Genomic DNA, 18,139 nt, shown 5'->3' on the forward strand with positions numbered 1-18,139 from the left:
GTGGGGCACGGGCCCAGTCACTCCACGGCATGTGGGATCCTCCCGGACCAGGGCTCGTACCCGTGTCCCCTGCATTGGCAGGTGGATTCTTAACCACTGTGCCACCAAGGAAGCCCCCCTCTGCAGTTCTTAATTCCAGCCGAGGCTTCTGGTCCAGGTTAAGACTCCTATATTCAGTGGTCCTATGGACATTTCCATCTTGAAGTCTCACTAGCTTTTCTGTCAACACATGGTTCTAATAATTTTTTCAGTCAATTTTCTTAGACTTCTAAGTAGATAACTATATTGCCTGTGGGAAACAGTAACAATCATTTTCCAGTAGTTATACCTTTTTTTTTTTTTTTAACCTTTTTGTTTTGGCAAGAACTTCTAGATCAGTGCTTCCCAAAATGGCTTGAAAAGAATCAGCTGGGCAGCTTGTTCAATATACAGAGTACCAGGTCTCTACCCTTGGGAATTTTAACTTAGTAGGTCTGGGTTGAGTTAGAGGAATCTGTTTTGTTTTGTTTCATTTTGAAACAAATACCCCAGGAATTTTTTAATCTTCGGACAGTTTTGGGAGACACTGTTTCAGAGCTAAGTAATAGTGGTGGTGGTCTTCGGTTCCTGGCTGTGGGGCATCTGTATCATGTGTGACGTTAATTGACTTCTGGCTCCGTTCCTGCCTTCACCTGTGGCAGTGTTTGTGACAGCCTTTGGAGATAGCCGGTGCCCAGGTGTCATCATCCAGGGGGAAATTTCAGCCAGGCAAAGAGCTTTCTGCCCTGGTAATCGTTCAGTAAACATTTCTAGTGCCTGTTCTGCTCCAGGCCCCAGAGAGTGCTGCTATACAAAGAAGCACTTTGGTGGGTCTTCTTGGTTTTCCAACCTTCATGCTCTCTCCAACCTCCAGCCTCCCTTTTGTGGGACTTTGGCTGCCTGTAAATCTTTTTCCATCGTACTCAAGTGCTCTGCTCCTTTTTGTCTTAGCTGACTAGACCCTTTGTTTACCCGGACCTGGGTACTGGTCACACTTCTCCTTCCTCATTCTATCCTGCCATGCAATCTATCGCTGCATTTGGCCAGAGAACTATCTGTTCAATGTATTCTAGAAGCAGCTTCTAAATCAGAGATGATTTGTAACACACTGGGGTTTTATCTTATGGAGTAACATTTTGAAAGCATCTTCAGTTTTGTCTTTGGACTTGGACTTTTATGTATGGCTTTAACTCACAGGCAGCACTATGACAGTATTGAACTATTTCCAGTTGCTTGTTCTACCATATTTTCTTACTTCTATGTCTCTCAATCTGTTGTTCTATCTCCCTTTGTCTCCTCTCCTCCCCATCCTCCCAAATTTCCCATGCCAACTTCTCTTCAGCCTCTGAGGTTCATCTCAGCCATTGCCTCTTTTCCTGATCCCCAAGCTGATTTATATGTCTCTTCATGCTCTGCTATGGCACGCTGAATACCTCTTTTAAGGCACTTATCATGCTATTATAATTATCTGTTCATTTGTCTGTATATTCTATTATCTCATAATTCCTTAGTATGTTATTAGCCTATATACCCGTGTTTGTTAAAGAACATTATAAAGTTGGCATCTCCCACTTGTTCCAGTTTTTAAACTACTTTTGATCATGGGAATGTCTTCCTGACTTGAAAAAGTGTGAGAGATTGATAATATTCAATTTTGGCAAGAGTGTGTAGAGAAGAGGACTCTAGAAGATTGTTGGTAGGAGTGTGAATTGATACAATATTTGAAAAATAAAATTTTAAATGCATATAAACTTTAACTCAGCAATTCCCCATATAGGAATTCTCCCACAAAGACCCTTGCATCAAGTATATTAGGATTTTGGTATGAAGAAATGGCCAAAATCTCCAACAGTAACAAAATGACTAAATTTATTATGGTATATATACATACATACATATATATATATAATTATAACTGTGGAATTTTGTGTAGCAGTCAAAATAAGTGAAATAGATTTATATGTTCAGATGTGGAAAGACGTCCATAGTATATACCCATTTTCCTCCCTCCTCAGAGATAACCTCTATTTTGAATTTAGTACTCAATATTTCCATTCATACTGATATTTTCATATTTTTTTATTACACATGTGTATGTGGCCATTAAAATATATAGCATTGGGCTTCCCTGGTGGCGCAGTGGTTGAGAGTCCGCCTGCCGATGCAGGGGACACAGGTTCATGCCCCGGTCCGGGAAGATCCCACATGCCGTGGAGAGGCTGGGCCCGTGAGCCATGGACGCTGAGCCTGCGCGTCCGGAGCCTGTGCTCCACAACGGGAGAGGCCACAACAGTGAGAGGCCTGCGTACTGCAAAACAAACAAACAAAACAAAACAAACAAACAAACAAACAAATATATATATATAGCATTGTTTCTCATATTTTTAAACTTTATCAAAATAGTGTCATATTACATATATCCTCTTGCAGCTTCCTTTGTTCACCTACTTTGTTTGTAAAATGATCTCCGTGTTGATATGGTTATTTTCAATGCCATATAAAATTCAATTCTATAAATATGCCACATTTTATTTATTCTCTTGTTGATTGACATTCAACTTGTTTCTAATTTTCTACTTTTCCAAACAAAGCTTTAGTGGATTTTCTAGTACAGGTCATCTTGTGCAGCCTGGGGAATTTTTCTAGGGTAATTTTTAGGAGTGGAATTCCTTAGTCCAGAGGAGTGTGTATCTTTTACTAGATTTTACTAAATTGCTCTCCAAGGTGGCTTTACTACTTCACACTGCCACCAGCAGTGTATGAGCTTTACCATGTATTCACATCTTCATTTGTAAGGAATATATTACTTTTTTTTTTTTTAAGGAATATGTTACTTTTAATTCTCTTACAGAGCAACAAAACTCTTAACAAATTGTTTGAAGAAGATGGGAATATGAACTGCCAGTTAAAGCTATTGAGAAAGGAAATTCTGTCCATGTCATCAAACTGATGTTTTAAAGGGCAGTCCAATTCTCAGTGCAGCATTTCCCCTGTTGTACATTCTGGTAAGAGTTCCAACACAAAATGGGATGCCAGGCCAGGTTGATATCACAGCTCAGTTAGGAGCAAAGTCTGGCCTTGAACTTTGTTTTTGCCTATACACATTCACAGCTTTTTCAGTTGTAACTTATTTATGCTTAATGTGGCAATTATCGGTAATTCAAGGGTACCCCTCCGACACCCAGGGTTGGTATGTATGGAACCATAAATACTATATTGGCTGTCAGGGCACACCTAGCAGTGTCAGTCTGTTGATGTTGAATTCCAACAAATCTGTATTTGTTGGAATTTTTTTGTTTTTTTTTTTTTCCTGAAAAGGAGGCTGAAACGATTTGCTGCTCAAAAACCAAGTTACTGCTGTTCTTTACATAACTCCAGCCTCAGCTATCATTGAACCATTTGAGATAACGGTGGTTCCTTTTTTGTGGGTCAAGAGGTTGTAATTTATAAGCATGTTTCAGAAGCCATATGTGAACTGATTACTTTTTATTCTACCTAGCTATATTCTCATAACTGTCAGAGAGCTCATACTCTCAAATCTTGGAAGAGTAATAAAAATTACATGGATTACATTTCTCTCATACATTAATCAGTCAAAATTATAGCTTTGCAAATTAAGTTCAACTGGAGCTTATCAACTGTAAATTTTTTACTTTCTAAAGCAGTTATTCTGAATCCTTTAAAAAATAATATATCATAAGGGATATTATGAATTTTCAAAATATATTTTAAATAAACTTTAATAAACAAAAAAGAACTGGGAATTCCATTTCAGGGTGATGGTCTGAGGACATGCTATCACCTTTCCATCTTGCCTCAGATACTTAGAAATGATAGATTAGAATTTTAAAAATAATTTGCAAGTACACTAGAGTGGAAAAAAAGAAGGAAAACCCACAGCAGGTCCCAGATGTGCAGAACCCCCATGAAAAGTGTATGGGATCAGTTTACAAAAGAAAACCTTGTTTCAAAACAAGGGCAGGAAACTATTGCTTCTCAGGATAGGAGTAGCATCTAGAATGTTCCTGCTTGGAAAGTTGATATGGGCAGCTGAGAGGGGCTCAGGGCAAGTGACAGAGTGACTCTGGTACTATAGCCTGGTGATGCAGGTGTCGCCGGCAGATGTAGTGTACACAGGACCTTAGGTTGGAGAGGCAGGGCTGGGGTCCAGGTGCTTGGTGAATTCCAGGAGAATAGGGGTCCCATGTTCATAAGACTAACTACAAAACTTTTCCATGAGGTGTCACCTTCTGTCCCTCCTTCACTCTCACTGAAAACAAGTCCTACTTCTCCCCTCCAGGTAAGCAGTGCACACAGATAGTGTAGACTGTCTCAACAGAGAGCCTTAACTACAAAGATGAGCACTTCATTAAAAATCACTAAAAACTGCCATGCAAAGGAGATAACAGAGTTTATTTTGGACATAGAATTCATAGAATAAGCAGAACTAGATTTAAAAATATGTACAGTTGAACTCTTGGAGAGATATGAGCAGTTATTTTATCTACCAAAAATAACTAAGTATTGATACTGGAAATTAAAATTTTGATTGTCAAAATAAGGAATTCATTAATTGGGCTGATTAACTGTGTCTATAGCTTAAGAGCAGATTTGTGAGCTGGATACTGGAGCAGAGAATTGTTCCTAAGCACATCACAGAAGGATACAGTAATAGAAAAAAAAATTAAGACATGGAAGTTAGATTGAGGAATGCCATCTAATACGAACTCCAGAAAGAGGCTGAAGAGAATGCAGGGAAATGATATTTAGAGAAGCAGTAGATCCAGTTTCAAGATGGTTGACCAAACACATACTCCCTCTTACCCTTTCTGCACCAAACCCATATAAATGATAAAGAATTAATTTGATTAATAAATTCCCTTTCAAGATTGAAAAGAAAAGGAATATTCCTGACCTGAAGCAATAAAACATCTTTAAGTGAAGGAGTTATACATTAAAGGAGAAGTTGCAGAAAGGAACTGCTTACACTGCCTGTTTGAGGCCATCACTACTGCCAGGACCCTGAAGCTCTCTGCTGATTTTGTCTGAACAGGTTCAGCATGCGGCCTCTGGCCAGGATGCCACTATTGGCTGAGATGGCAAGTGAGCAGTCCCATGGGAGATGTTTACACGGCCATGAAAACCCAGAGGAAGCTTAGCACAGTGAAATATAAACAGCAGAACTACACCCTGTGGGGTAGAACAGTCAGAAAGAAACTTTAAAAATAGGTCAATCTAATTTTCTTAGAGGACCAGGGATAGACTTTCATGATTAATACAAGAAGTGGAAGTTATGAAACTATAAATAATGAAAATGAAAAACGTAGTTGTCAAACAAACTCACCGGATGGGCTGCATTGCAAACTGGATATAGCTAAAGAACAGATTATTGAGCTGAAAGATCAGGGCAAGAGATTCTCCCAAAACTCAGCATCAAGAGGTAAGAGAGTATCCTTTAAAAAAAAAGAGAGTATGAAACAAAGATTGAAGCATTTAGATTCGTGTAGAAGTTCCAACATTTATCTAATAGGAGTTGCAAGTGAAGAAAATTGACAAGAGACAATGTTTGAAGAAATAATGTATGAAAAATTTCCAAAACTGAAAAAGTATGAGCCCTTAGGTAGAAGGCCTACTAACTGAAGAAGAATACATTTTAAAAAGAACCAGCATAGTCAGCACCTGCATACATCCTAGTGATAATGATGAAGAGAAATTCCTAGGTGACAGTAGAGAGAAAAGACTGATGGTCTACAAAAGAATAAGAATCCAGATGACATTAGACTTTATCACTGGTTTTGAGAAACAACAGCAGAATGTCTTCAAGGTGCTGAGAGAAAATAAATTTGAACTTAAAATTCTATTCTCACCCAAACTATCTTTCAACAGCAAGGACACTACAATAACATTTTCATAATTTAAGGACTTTGAAAGACCTTTGCTGAAAGAACTATTTAAAGATACACTGCAGTAAGAAAAAAAAAATGAACCAAGAAGGTAGTAATGGGATTTAAGAAAAAAAAGGAAGCAGAGAAATCAAAAACAATATTGAATATAAATAAATATTGGTTATAGAATATATGACGATTTTTAGTAAGTTGTAACTTAAATCAACAAAAATAGCAACATGGAATTTGTGGTTGGGGGAGTGATAAAGGGAATTAAAAGCACACTAAAGATTTCAGGAGGAGGATAATAAAATGTAATTAATTCTAACTTGTAAGAAACTATAATTTTAAATATGCATTAAAAACTTAAGGGTAACCACTTGAAGAATTAGATATAAAATATAAACCTTAAAACTATTAGAAGAAAAAATGTAGCAGAAATAACCTTGACCAATCCAATAGAAGACAGGAAAAGAGAAAAAGAGAAAATCATGGTAAAATAGAAAACACAAAATAAGTTGCTAGGAATACATTTAAGCATACGTAGCAGTAGTTAAAGCAAATGAAAGTGAATTAAACTCACCTACTAAAATGATAAAAACTCTCAGATTTATCAAAATGACAAAAACCACATGCTTTTTCAGAGAAGATACACAGTTGATAATAAAGGATGAAAAAGGTAGTATAAAATATTAGTATGAGACAAAACAAGGCAAACAACATTGGAACGGACATAGGTGGGGAATTTAAAATGCTAAAAAGTATAATTTGTAAGAGTTGGTATCAGTTATAAGCCTGTTTGTCCTGCTCTTGATAACACTGCATGTTTAAGTATGTATATATGTGTATAAATTTATACATTTACAAATTACTGCCGAGGCTTTCTAAATGGTATTCCTGATTCTGCCCTTGTTACCTTCAGTTTATTCTAAGTATAGCAGCCAGAATGATCCTGTTAAAAATCAGATCCTTGCTTGCTCAATACGCTCCAATAGCTTCCCATCTTGTTCAGGGTAAAGGTAGACTAAGCTAATTGTAGCCTCCCATCCCCAGTGACAAGCATGCATGTAGGATGAAATATAACAAAACTGAAATGCAGAATTGAACTTGAATAAAAGAGAAATTCCTGGCTATCAAAAATTAAACCCCAAATTGTGATGTCCCCAGGATTTATCAGATGGGATACTGGATTTAGGCCAGTGGTTGGGGTTAGTGCCTCCATGGAGTAGGAAATGTAACTTGGGTCCACTCAAGGTGAGTAGAACTGGTATTTTTGTAAAAGCTGGAATTTGAGAAGTGCTGCCTCCTTGTGAAAGAGGGGCTAAAAATATTCCAGTGGCCCAGAGATAGTACAAATAGGACTCCCATACAAAAAAAGAGTCTCTGCTAAAGGTGAGCTTTTCATCAAATATTGCAAACTCAATTATAAAACAATCTATGAGGGAGAATCAGCAAACACAACAAACAGTAGCTTTAGTATGCCAAGGACTTCAGAAAATGGTACACTTTAAAAATTAAAGGAGTAAGTCTAGGAATAGTGACATTTCAAAAAGGAACAAGTCAAGATGAAAAAGGAACAAATTGAATTTCTACAAATAAAAAATAATAAGGTTAAGCTCAATAGAGGGGTTAAATAGCAGATTACAGACAGCTACAGCAAAAATTAGGGAATGGAAAATAAGTCTGAGGAAATTAACCAGGATACAGAATATTGAACACAGATATAGGGAAATGGAAAATGTGACAGGCAATTGAAGGATTTGAAGGATAGAATGAACAGGTCTACCTAGAATTCCATACCTATCTAATCTAAGAGCAAAGAAGGAATATATATTTTCAGAAAAAGTCTCAGTGGGTTTGTCACCAATAGACCATTGCTAAAGAAACTAACAAAGGATATGTTTTGGGGAAAAAATGAATTGAAGCAATAAGGAAGAAATGGAACATAAGAAGGAATGGTGCACAGCAGAATTGGCAAATGCAAGTAAATTTAAATAAGCACTATATGTAAATAATAATGACTAATAATTTTATTGGTCTTAAAATAAGATGCAGCTAAAGTACTAATTAACTATGACATTAATATAGTTGGGGCATGGTTAGAGTTAAAGGATTTGAAGTTACAGGATGAGAGTACAGATACTGTTTAAGACGGTGGTAAAATGTTCACATTAAATGAGTTAGAGGAGGTTCCTGACTTCTCTTGGGGATTTAATAAGCTTATGTTTCTGTTTGAATCTATGAGTTCTCATCACAAGGAAAAAATATTTTTTTCTTTTTCTTTTATTTTGTATCTATATGAGGTGATGAACGTTCACTAAACTTAACTGTGGTAATCAGTTCATAATGTATGTAAGTCAAATCATTATGCTGTACATCTTAAATTTATACAGTACTGTATGTCTATTATATTTCAGTAAGAAAAAAGAAAAAAAAAAGACATACCAAGCCAAGAACTAACCAAAAGAAAACTGGTGAAACTATATTAACCTCAGAAAATAGATTTCAGGGTAAAAATCTTTAGGAAAGAGATTAAAATGTTATATTTCATTACAATAAAAAAATCTTCACCAGAGGTAAAGTTTACAAACGATAAAAAGATGACATTAACAGTTATACATAGATATACAACTAATAGCATAGCTTTAAAATGTGTAAATAAAAATAAGAGCACAATAAGAAATTTAAAATACATTATTAAAATGGGTAATTTTAACACACTTCTCTCAACAATTGTTAGAATCATTAGACAAAAAAACACAATGTAGAAAATTCGAATGTATCCAGCAATTAATGGTTGCACATTCTTTTCAAACACACAAAACTTGACCACATAAATGAAGTCTCAGAAAAGAATTAGTGTCGATTATAGTGCATTTGAGCTAGGAATCAATAACAGAAAGATAAGAAAACAACCGTACATTGGTTATTGAAAGATTAGTTGAAATGAACAAACTCCTAAAACAACCTTGCTTTCCAAAACTGATCTAAGATAGAATAAAACCTGCAAGTATTAGTATAATCATTAAAGAATTTGAACTAGTAGCTTAAAATATTTCTACAAAGGAAACAACCAGGCCTGAGTGACTTTACATAAGTTTCAACAAACATTCAAAGAAAAGAATTCCAGTATTATAAAAATCTCCCAAATTCTAGAAAAACTAATGAGCATTCTGATTTCATTTTTGAGGCTAGAACTACCTTGGTACCAAAACCTTACGAGGACAACAGGAAAGGAAAATTACAAGCCATTCTAATGAAGGCAAATAAAAGCCTAAACGAAGTATTAGGAAACCCAACTCAGCGGTGTATACAAAAGATTATAATCACACTGGTTTTATTCCAGCAATTAAAGATAGATTATTATAATTTAGCCATATTCATAAGTTGATGGATTAAATCTGTATAATCATCTCAAAAGACATGTAAAACAGTGATTAAAACCTCATATCCACACAGACACACACTGCACTTTAGCAGTCTAGGGGTAGAAGAATTTCCTTAACCTAATACATATAGGATATTTATAAAAACATAGTATCCATTATATTTACTGATGAAATGTCAGGAGTATTTGTTTTGAGATTGAAATCTTAAGATTGAAAACAAAACAAGGAGGCTTGCTATCACCACTTTTATTCAGCATTTTCTTGGAGGTCCTAAAGCAGCAGAGTAAACAAGGAAAAGAGATAAAATGTATTTTAATTGGAAGGAAACAAAAGTTATCATTATTTACCGATGACTGTTAATGTAGAAGGATTGAAAGAATCTCCAAATCATTAGAATTAAAATAGAGTAGGGGCAATAAAAGTAAAAATAGATAAATTGGACTACATCAAAATTTAAAACTCCTGTGCATCAAAGGACACATCAACATAGTAAAAAGGCAAACTATGGTATGGGAGAAAATATTTGCATATCATATATCTGATAAGGGGCTCATATTCAAATTATATAAAGAAGTCCTATAACTTAAGAACAATAAAAAGCAAATAACCCATTAAAAAATTGGTCTAAAGGAATTATTTAAAGGAATAGACATTTCTCCAGAGGTGATATATAAATGGCCAATATACTTAACTGTACACTTAAAAATGGTTGAGATGGTAAATTTTATGTTATGTGTATTTTACCAAAATTTTAAAAAATAGGAGAGCAAGGTTTCTGAATATAAAATCTTTCTATAACTAGAAATAAATAACAGATACATATATCCTTTATAAACAAGAATCTGTAACTTTATTGAAAGATATTTAAAAAGGCTTAGGGGAATTCCCTAGTGGGATCCAGTGGTTAGGACTCCGCACTTTCATTGCCAAGGACCCGGGTTCGATCCCTGGTCAAGGAACTAAGATCCTGCAAGCTGCGTGGTGTGGCCAAAAAAAAAAAGAGGCTAAATACATGAGGGGATGAACATATTCACGGAATGGAATGTTCAGTGTGTGAACTGACATGTGAAGATGTCAGTTCTCTCCAGAATTGTCTATATATTCGATCAGTTCCCATCAAAATCCCAACAGGATTTTTCTTTTGCGGTAAATGGACAGACTGATTGTAAAATTTAATTGGAAGTGTGAAGGGTCAAGAATAACAAAGACTCTCCTAATGAAGAATGAAAGTTTGGGGCACTGGTACTACCTGAAAAGATAAGAGGAAACTGTAACAATTAAATCATCATGATACTGGTACAGGGATAGAAGTAGAATATCTATCTTGTAGGAGAGGAATGGATTGTTTATTAAGTGATCCTGAAGCAACTGATTATCCATATTGGATACAATTGGATTATTTCCTTATACCTATCAAAGAAATCAGTTCTAAGTAGATTCAAACTTAAATATGAAAGATAAAAACTATGGAACAATGAAGACAATCTGGGAGGATATCGTTATGACATCAGGGAGGGGAATATTTCTTAAGATACAAAAGGCACAAAATAAAAAAGAAAAGATTAATAAATAAGAAAGAAAAGATTAATAAATTGGGACTACTGTGTATTTAAAGATGGCCATTCATTAAAAACAATAGAGTGAAAAACCTTAAAGTGAAAGTTGTTTGTAAGATATAACTTCTGTACGGTTAAAATACAAAAATATATAGAACTCTTACAAATCGGTAAGATAAAGACAAACCCAGTGAAACACTACGCCAAAGACAGGAACAGGCATTTCACAGACAAAGAAATACAAATGGCCCATAAACATTGGAAAAGATGCTGAATATTTCTAGTAATAAGGGAATTGCAAATTAAAAGCCCAATAACATTTGTCACCAACCAGATTGGCAAATGTTAGAACGTCTGACTATAACAAGGGTTGGCCAGAAGGTAGAGTCAGGAAGTCCCTCACATAGCTGATGGGAGTGGAAATTAGCGTAACCACTTTGTAAAAGCAAATTGGCAGTGCCTAGTAACACTGAATGTCATAATTTATGACCCAATAATTCCACTCTTAGGAAATTCTTTTACATGGCCAGCAGGAGACACGGACAAGAAAGTTTTATAGCAGCATTGTGACTGAGAGGGAACAAAGGGAAACAGCCCAAATATATAAATTATGATGTAACTGAGCAATGAAATACAATCAAGCCATGAAAAAATGAGTGAATTTTATCAACATATGCATCAACATGGATGAATTGTAACATAATTTTGAGTAAAAGAAGCCAGTTGCAGAAAAAATATATATGTAAATCTATATAGGTTTTAAGCATGTATTAAATAAATCATGTATTTTTTATAGTACATAATTGCTAAAATAGTAAAATCAAGGAAATGATTAGTACAAACTCCAGGATACTGATAACCAGGAGAGGTGCGGGTATGGTGGGAGTGGACTGTATTAGATAAGGGCTCACAGCCAGGCTTCCAAGTGACCATAATGGTATATTTCTCAGGCAGAATAGTGGGTAGATGGGTATTTGTTTTATCACTTTTTAGACTGTACACCCACATTTTATATACTTTTGAAGTATTCTTTTTTAATGTAAGCTGTAATTTTTTTTCCAAGGTGACCTTACTTTATTTAATTTATTTTTAACATCTTTATTGGAGTAGAGTTGCTTTACAATGTTGTTAGTTTCTGCTGTATAACAGAATGAGTCAGCTCTATGTATACATATATCCCCTCCCTCTTGCGTCTGCCTCCCACCCTCCCAATCCCACCCCTCTAGGTGGTCACAAAGCACCGAGCTGATTTCCCTGTGCTATGCGGCTGCTTCCCACTAGCTATCTATTTTACATTTGGTAGTGTATATATGTCCATGCTACTCTTACTTCGCCCCAGCTTCCCCTTCCCCCTCCCTGTGTCCTCAAGTCCATTTTCTACGTCTGCATCTTTATTTCTGTCCTGCCCCTAGGTTCTTCAGAACCTTTTTTTTTTTTTTTAAGATTCCATATATATGTGTTAGCGTATGGTATTTGTTTTTCTCTTTCTGACTCACTTCACCCTGTATAACAGACTAGGTCCATCTACCTCACTACAAATAACTCAATTTTGTTTCTTTTTATGGCTGAGTAATATTCCATTGTATATCTGTGCCACATCTTCTTTATCCATTCATCTGTTGATGGACACTTAGGTTGCTTCCATGTCCTGGCTATTGTAAATAGTGCTGCAATGAACATTGTGGTGCATGTCTCTTTTTGAATTATGTAACCTGTAATATTTTTAAGAGATGGTAGGAAATGTTTTGAAATTAGGTAAAGTGGATGAAGGTATTGAAAATGCACAAAGATTGAAAATCATTGCCTAAGAGGGTTTGGAGGAGATCTGATTTTCTAGGTTAAGGCGTCCCCGTATATCAGTGTGAGGGTTCAAGTGAGGGGAAAGGTACAAAGACCTGTCAGAACATCTCTGGCCTAGTGGCTTAAGCGAAGTGTGGAGTCACCAGTCCCTACACCTGGATTGCTTTTCTTCCTCCCTCACTCCCTGCACTTCTGTAAATACTTAGTGACTGACTGCCAAGTCCTGGGCATTGTCCTGGGGGCCGAGTAGCCAGAAGAGGTAATGTCCCTGTCTCGGCACTTACAGTGGTTTTCGAACTCTTGCTCACACACTTAATCTTAGTTTCCTAACGTAGCTCCACAATGAAATCACTTTAGGCCCATATTGTAATTCATGCATTGAGGTCTTTTTAAGGAAATCATTTATCTACCAATTTAGACAGCCTAATTGAATGCATTATCTTTAAATTTTCAGGATAATGTTCTTTTTGGTTTGATCCTAGCCCTTAGATAATTCCTGTATATGTTTATTTCCAGTCTTTTTCTCCTTCCCATACATATCAAGCATCTCTTGATGTACTCTACGTGGAATTGGCTTTGATGTATTGATGTTACCTTTCTCTCTTTCTTTTTGAGACTTGAAATGGGATCTAATCTTAAACCTTGACTTGGAGCAGTATTTTTGAAAGCACAACAAGCATGCTGCTAGAGAATATTAGGTGATACAAAGGGAAACATTTTTTATTTTAACAGTCTTATTTTAATGTTTATGGTAAAATATACACATGAAACCTGTGATTTCATGGCTATTATAATCCATCTCACATAGAATGCATGAATTAATGGCCCAGGTGGTTCTCAGATGTAGCAAAAAATCACGAAATGAGTACATGGATTACACATGTAGTGTTTAGTTGTAAAGGTGAATTAAGATATTCTCTGGTGTCCTCTGATGGTCTCCTACTCATATCATAACTCTCAAAAAAATTAAGCTTATGTGGTTTAGCCAGGAAAAAGCAATCTAGAAAATTCATCTAGGCAAATAATTTATTCAAATAACATATTCTGGTGTAGGTCAGGTTCTGGAAATACACAGCTGAGTAAAATGTAGATCCTACCCTTCAAGACCACTGGTCTAACAGAGATAGGCATGTAAATTTAAAAGTGCAGCGTAGCATTGGAACAGTGCAACAGTGGAAATGTGTACTTGGCGAGTGGGTAGCTTGGAAAGATGGGTGCCGACTTACAGAGCAGTGAGGAAAGTCTTCATAGGGGAAAGGAGGCTTGCAACTAAGCAGCCTTGAGAGATGAGCGGAAAATTTAAAGAGAAACAGATTGGGGAAGGGAGATCTCAGAAAGGCACGTGCCAAGGTACAGAGATCTAAGAGAACATGGTACATTGGGTTAACTGAGCAGCCTGATGTTTATGCTGATGTGGGGTGAGAGGTGAGGACAGAGTGGGGAGCCGGAGATGAAAGCTCCTAAGTGAGCTGTGATGGCGTGGTTTTAGATCTTAGTCTATAAATGATTATCAGCCTTTGCAAGATTTTAAGCAGAAGACTGCATGATGTCTGGGGCAGTGTAGAAGATGGAGCAGAGGAAGAAGAATCAGAGTCATGTTACAGCTAGTCATTGGGCAAAGGGATGATGGAGAGCAGTTGTGGGGAAGTTCAGAATTTCTGCGTTGTGTAGCTTCATATAATTTTCAGGAGATTAGATTACATATAGATTTCCCCCACAATTTAATGTGTTGAAGGGGATGGTAGTAGGTGATTTGGAGCCAATATATGAAGTTTCTGAAGAGAATGGTATTATTCAGTCTGTTAGAAACAAGGTATTAAGTAACTTTCCCTATATAGTCTTAAAGGTAAATAGATTTTGGCTTATTTTCTGTTAAAATATATGTAGGCAGCATATAAAAGTTAAGTGGAGATGTGCTACTGATGAGACACACAGCTGCAAACAAGGTCTATTTTCTAATTAAAGTAGTACTACAGTAATACACTGCAGAGACAGAAGAATGAAATATTTAAACTTTTTTGCGACTAGTATCCTGCCAAGAAAATCTCAGATAACAGTATTATTTAAAAGGAATTGGGGGCCTTCTCTGGTGGCGCAGTGGTTAAGCATCCTCCTGCCAATGCAGGGGACATGGGTTCGAGCCCTGGTCCAGGAAGATCCCATGTGCTGCAGAGCAACTAAGCCCGTGCACCACAACTACTGAGCCTGCGCTCTAGATCCCGCAAGCCACAACTACTGAAGCCATGTGCCACAACTGCTGAAGCCCGCACGCCTAGAGCCCGTGCTCTGCAACAAGAGAAGCCACCGCAGTGAGAAGCCTGCACACTGCAACAAAGAGTAGCCCCGCTCACCGCAGCTAGAGAAAGCCCGTGCAGCAATGGAGATCCAACGCAGCCAAAATATAAATAAATAAATAAACTAATTAATTTTTTAAAAAGTGTCCTTTAAATATGGGTTTCATATTCTACATATCTTAGTCGTGGCATATTGTTTACTTTTGTGCATATTTACTATTATACCTTAGGCCTGCTAGTCTTTGGATTTAGTGTGTATTGTTCTACCTTCCCAGGAAATGTATTAGTATGCCGACTTATTTTTGTACCTTCAGCATATCATAATTTAGAGTCACAGATCTGATGCTGCCTGTGTATGTGAGTGCACTCATTTGTATCTGTATACATAGCCAGACCCTTAACACCAAATGTTCTGTTTCATGTTCATTTGGGGAATATTCTCTTAATATTTGGGGGGATGTGGGTTAGTCAGCTAATTTGCTAACATTCAAGAGCCGTGAGCTCTCAGCATTATCTTAACTTTTTAGTATTTTAGTCTAGCAAGAATTTCTGACTCTGATCAGGGAATTAACTATAACATCTTACCAGAATGATGCAGAAGCATCAAAAGAGGGAGTTCCTGCAAAGGGCACACAGAGATGTTCAAAAGGCAAGTTAACACTAACTGGATAGTGTGACTGCATAGTAGAAATGAGGGAGTTAGGACAGAAACGAAGGGCCACAAACGACCTTGAAACAACCCCTTGAAACAACCGTAGGTTCCTTTCTTCAAGGCTCAGTAGTGGTGACTGTAATGCAACTTAGTTTGTATTTGCAAAGATATTTTCTACAGCTCTCGTCACTTAGTTAAAATTCTGTTTCATTCTTTTGAAAATTCAATTCCTTATTTCCATATTTTCTACTTTGACACAGAAATCCCCTGCAAAGAAGCTGAGCCATGCAATTAGTAAATCCTTGGGGTGTGTACCCACCAGAGAACCTCCGCATCCTGTTTTTCCTGAACAACCAGAGAAACCACTTGACCTTGCAAATATAGTGTAAGTATATGATAGATGTGGATTATACTGAAATGGAAACCTTGCTGAATTCTTCTGGGTGAAAATCGAATGTCACCTAACATGAACATTTCACCTTCTGGTTTTTACTTTACTTTTGGGGATCTTAATACTTAAAGCTTTCAGCTCTTTAAATCACCATAAATATCTGCATGGAAACCTAGCTCCTGAGCCCTGAAGCCTAAGTTATGTAGCAGTCCCCTTTAATACGTTAAGAGTAATTAGTGTGCTGGGTTTAACAAGGTTGTCTTTTGTTATTTGTGTTCTTCCCTTAAATCAGCAGTAGAGATCTTTTCTTCTTTACAACAGTTAATGACCATAGAGATTTTAAAAGTTAGTTTAGACCACATGGAAATGAAAATCAACCTAATTTGCTCTTTTTGTATTGAGAGAAAATTATGGAACCACAAGACTGAACTCTATAAATAAAACTAGTGTTTTATTTTTATTTTCAGTTAAATATTCTTGCTAAGGAAAAGAAAGCTGGAGGGGAACAAAAAAGCTAGAGAAATGAAGAGGAAAAGTAAGGAGGAGGAGAAACAATGAAGGATAAGATTCAGCTTTTAAACTGATTTCTTCCCTCTGAATTAAATAATGATATTAAGTATACTCTGCTAGATAAAGTTGGTAGGTTTTTGATTATTAGTCTTACTCAGGTATTTAGAAGTTTTTCTGTTGCAGTAGACATCAATTTTCTTTTACCTAGCTCAAATTACATAGTTTGATTAAATGAGCTCTTAGAGTTCTTGATCTTTTCTTTCTCTTTCGTTCAATAATTTTCAAAACTTTTATATTTATTAAAATAATACACACATATAGATTAAAAATTCAGTAATACAGAAAAAATACAACAATACGTATAACAAAACGCAGTACATCCTCCCCAGTTTCATTGTGCTTCGTTTGGGTTTTTAGATCTCCTAATGGATACCTCCATATCGCTAAATAATATATTCAGAGCACCATTTCTTGGCCTATCAGTTTTGGACATTATTGAATTCCTTCTGTGGTGTAAGGGACCAACCTCATTTATAACTCTACATATCAACCCACCTCATCTTTTCATAATTATATCACCATTTTAAAAATCAGTTACCTTTGTACTCTTGAATGTAATTTTTAAACTTCTATTTCTTGTAACTTCTTTTGACTTCTACTATGTAAACGAAGGAAGTTTTAACCTTCTGTCTGCTTCTCCCTTCGCCTCCTAACTTCTGTCATCTGTGCCATTACTTTCATCAAAGCTGATAATATTTCTGTTCTCTCCTATGATCATAACTAAGTCGTCTGAGGTTTATTAAGGGCTCAATCTAAAAGTTGAAAACCAAATAACAGCATTTTAAGGTAATTCCATTCATTACAAAGTCAAGCAGTGTGCTGTCATTCTGTGTACCCTTTGTTTAGTTCCAGTGTCACAATCCCTGTGCAGTTGTTCTCGTCAGAGTTCAGTGGGATCTTCTCTCTTATATACCACAGATTGCTCAAAAGTGTGCCTGTTGACTTTATAACTGGACTGACTTTCCTGTACTGTTTTTGTGGTTGTTTTTCCTTCAGTTTCCCATTGATTTCTTCTTCCTGGAGAAAAAATAGGCTTTTCTCCCACTGTGTTCCATAGTAGATTTTACTTATTTGCGTGTAATCCATTTTTTGGTTAAATTTGTTAACCTCTTCCCTTTTTGGTTAGTGTTTTTCATTTGAATTAAAACAAAACAAAACAAAACCCTTGCCTGCTCCAACATTGTAGTGATATTTCTCTCTCTTTTTAAGCTTTGAAGATGTCCTTTTTACATATGTCTTTAATTCATCTGGAACAAATTTTTGTGTGTGGTGTGATGTGGAATATCCAGTTTTCTCTCTCTCTCTGCATTTGAATAATAACTTGTCTCAATGCCTTTTTTTGGATAATCCATCATTTCCCCACTTAACTACAATGCCACCATTGTCATAAATGAAGTTTGCAAATACGCACGGTCTGGTTTCTGGGCTCTTGATTCTGTTCCTTTGGTCAAAATTTCTATCACTATGCCAATATCATGCTATCTTAATTACTGTAAGGGATTAAGTCATCTTTTTTAGGAGTGTCTTGTCTATTCTTTGCCCTTTGCTCTTTCATATAAATTTGAGAATCAGCTTATTGAGTCC

The 18,139-nt window shown here is 36.2% G+C and overlaps 1 protein-coding gene across 6 annotated transcripts in view; it reads left to right on the plus strand.

The window, feature by feature from the left end:
- The window catches only part of DTNB (dystrobrevin beta), a 232,976-nt gene that overhangs the window by 102,867 nt on the left and 111,970 nt on the right, over positions 1-18,139 (plus strand). For all 6 annotated transcript variants that reach the window (XM_060168532.1, XM_060168533.1, XM_060168534.1 and 3 more), the window contains exon 9: positions 15,855-15,979. In XM_060168532.1, coding sequence (XP_060024515.1) covers positions 15,855-15,979 — 125 coding nt within the window. The remainder of the gene's footprint in view (positions 1-15,854; positions 15,980-18,139) is intronic.

The sequence above is a fragment of the Lagenorhynchus albirostris genome, chromosome 13 (genome assembly GCF_949774975.1).
Source record: "Lagenorhynchus albirostris chromosome 13, mLagAlb1.1, whole genome shotgun sequence".
Classification (NCBI taxonomy): domain Eukaryota; kingdom Metazoa; phylum Chordata; class Mammalia; order Artiodactyla; family Delphinidae; genus Lagenorhynchus; species Lagenorhynchus albirostris.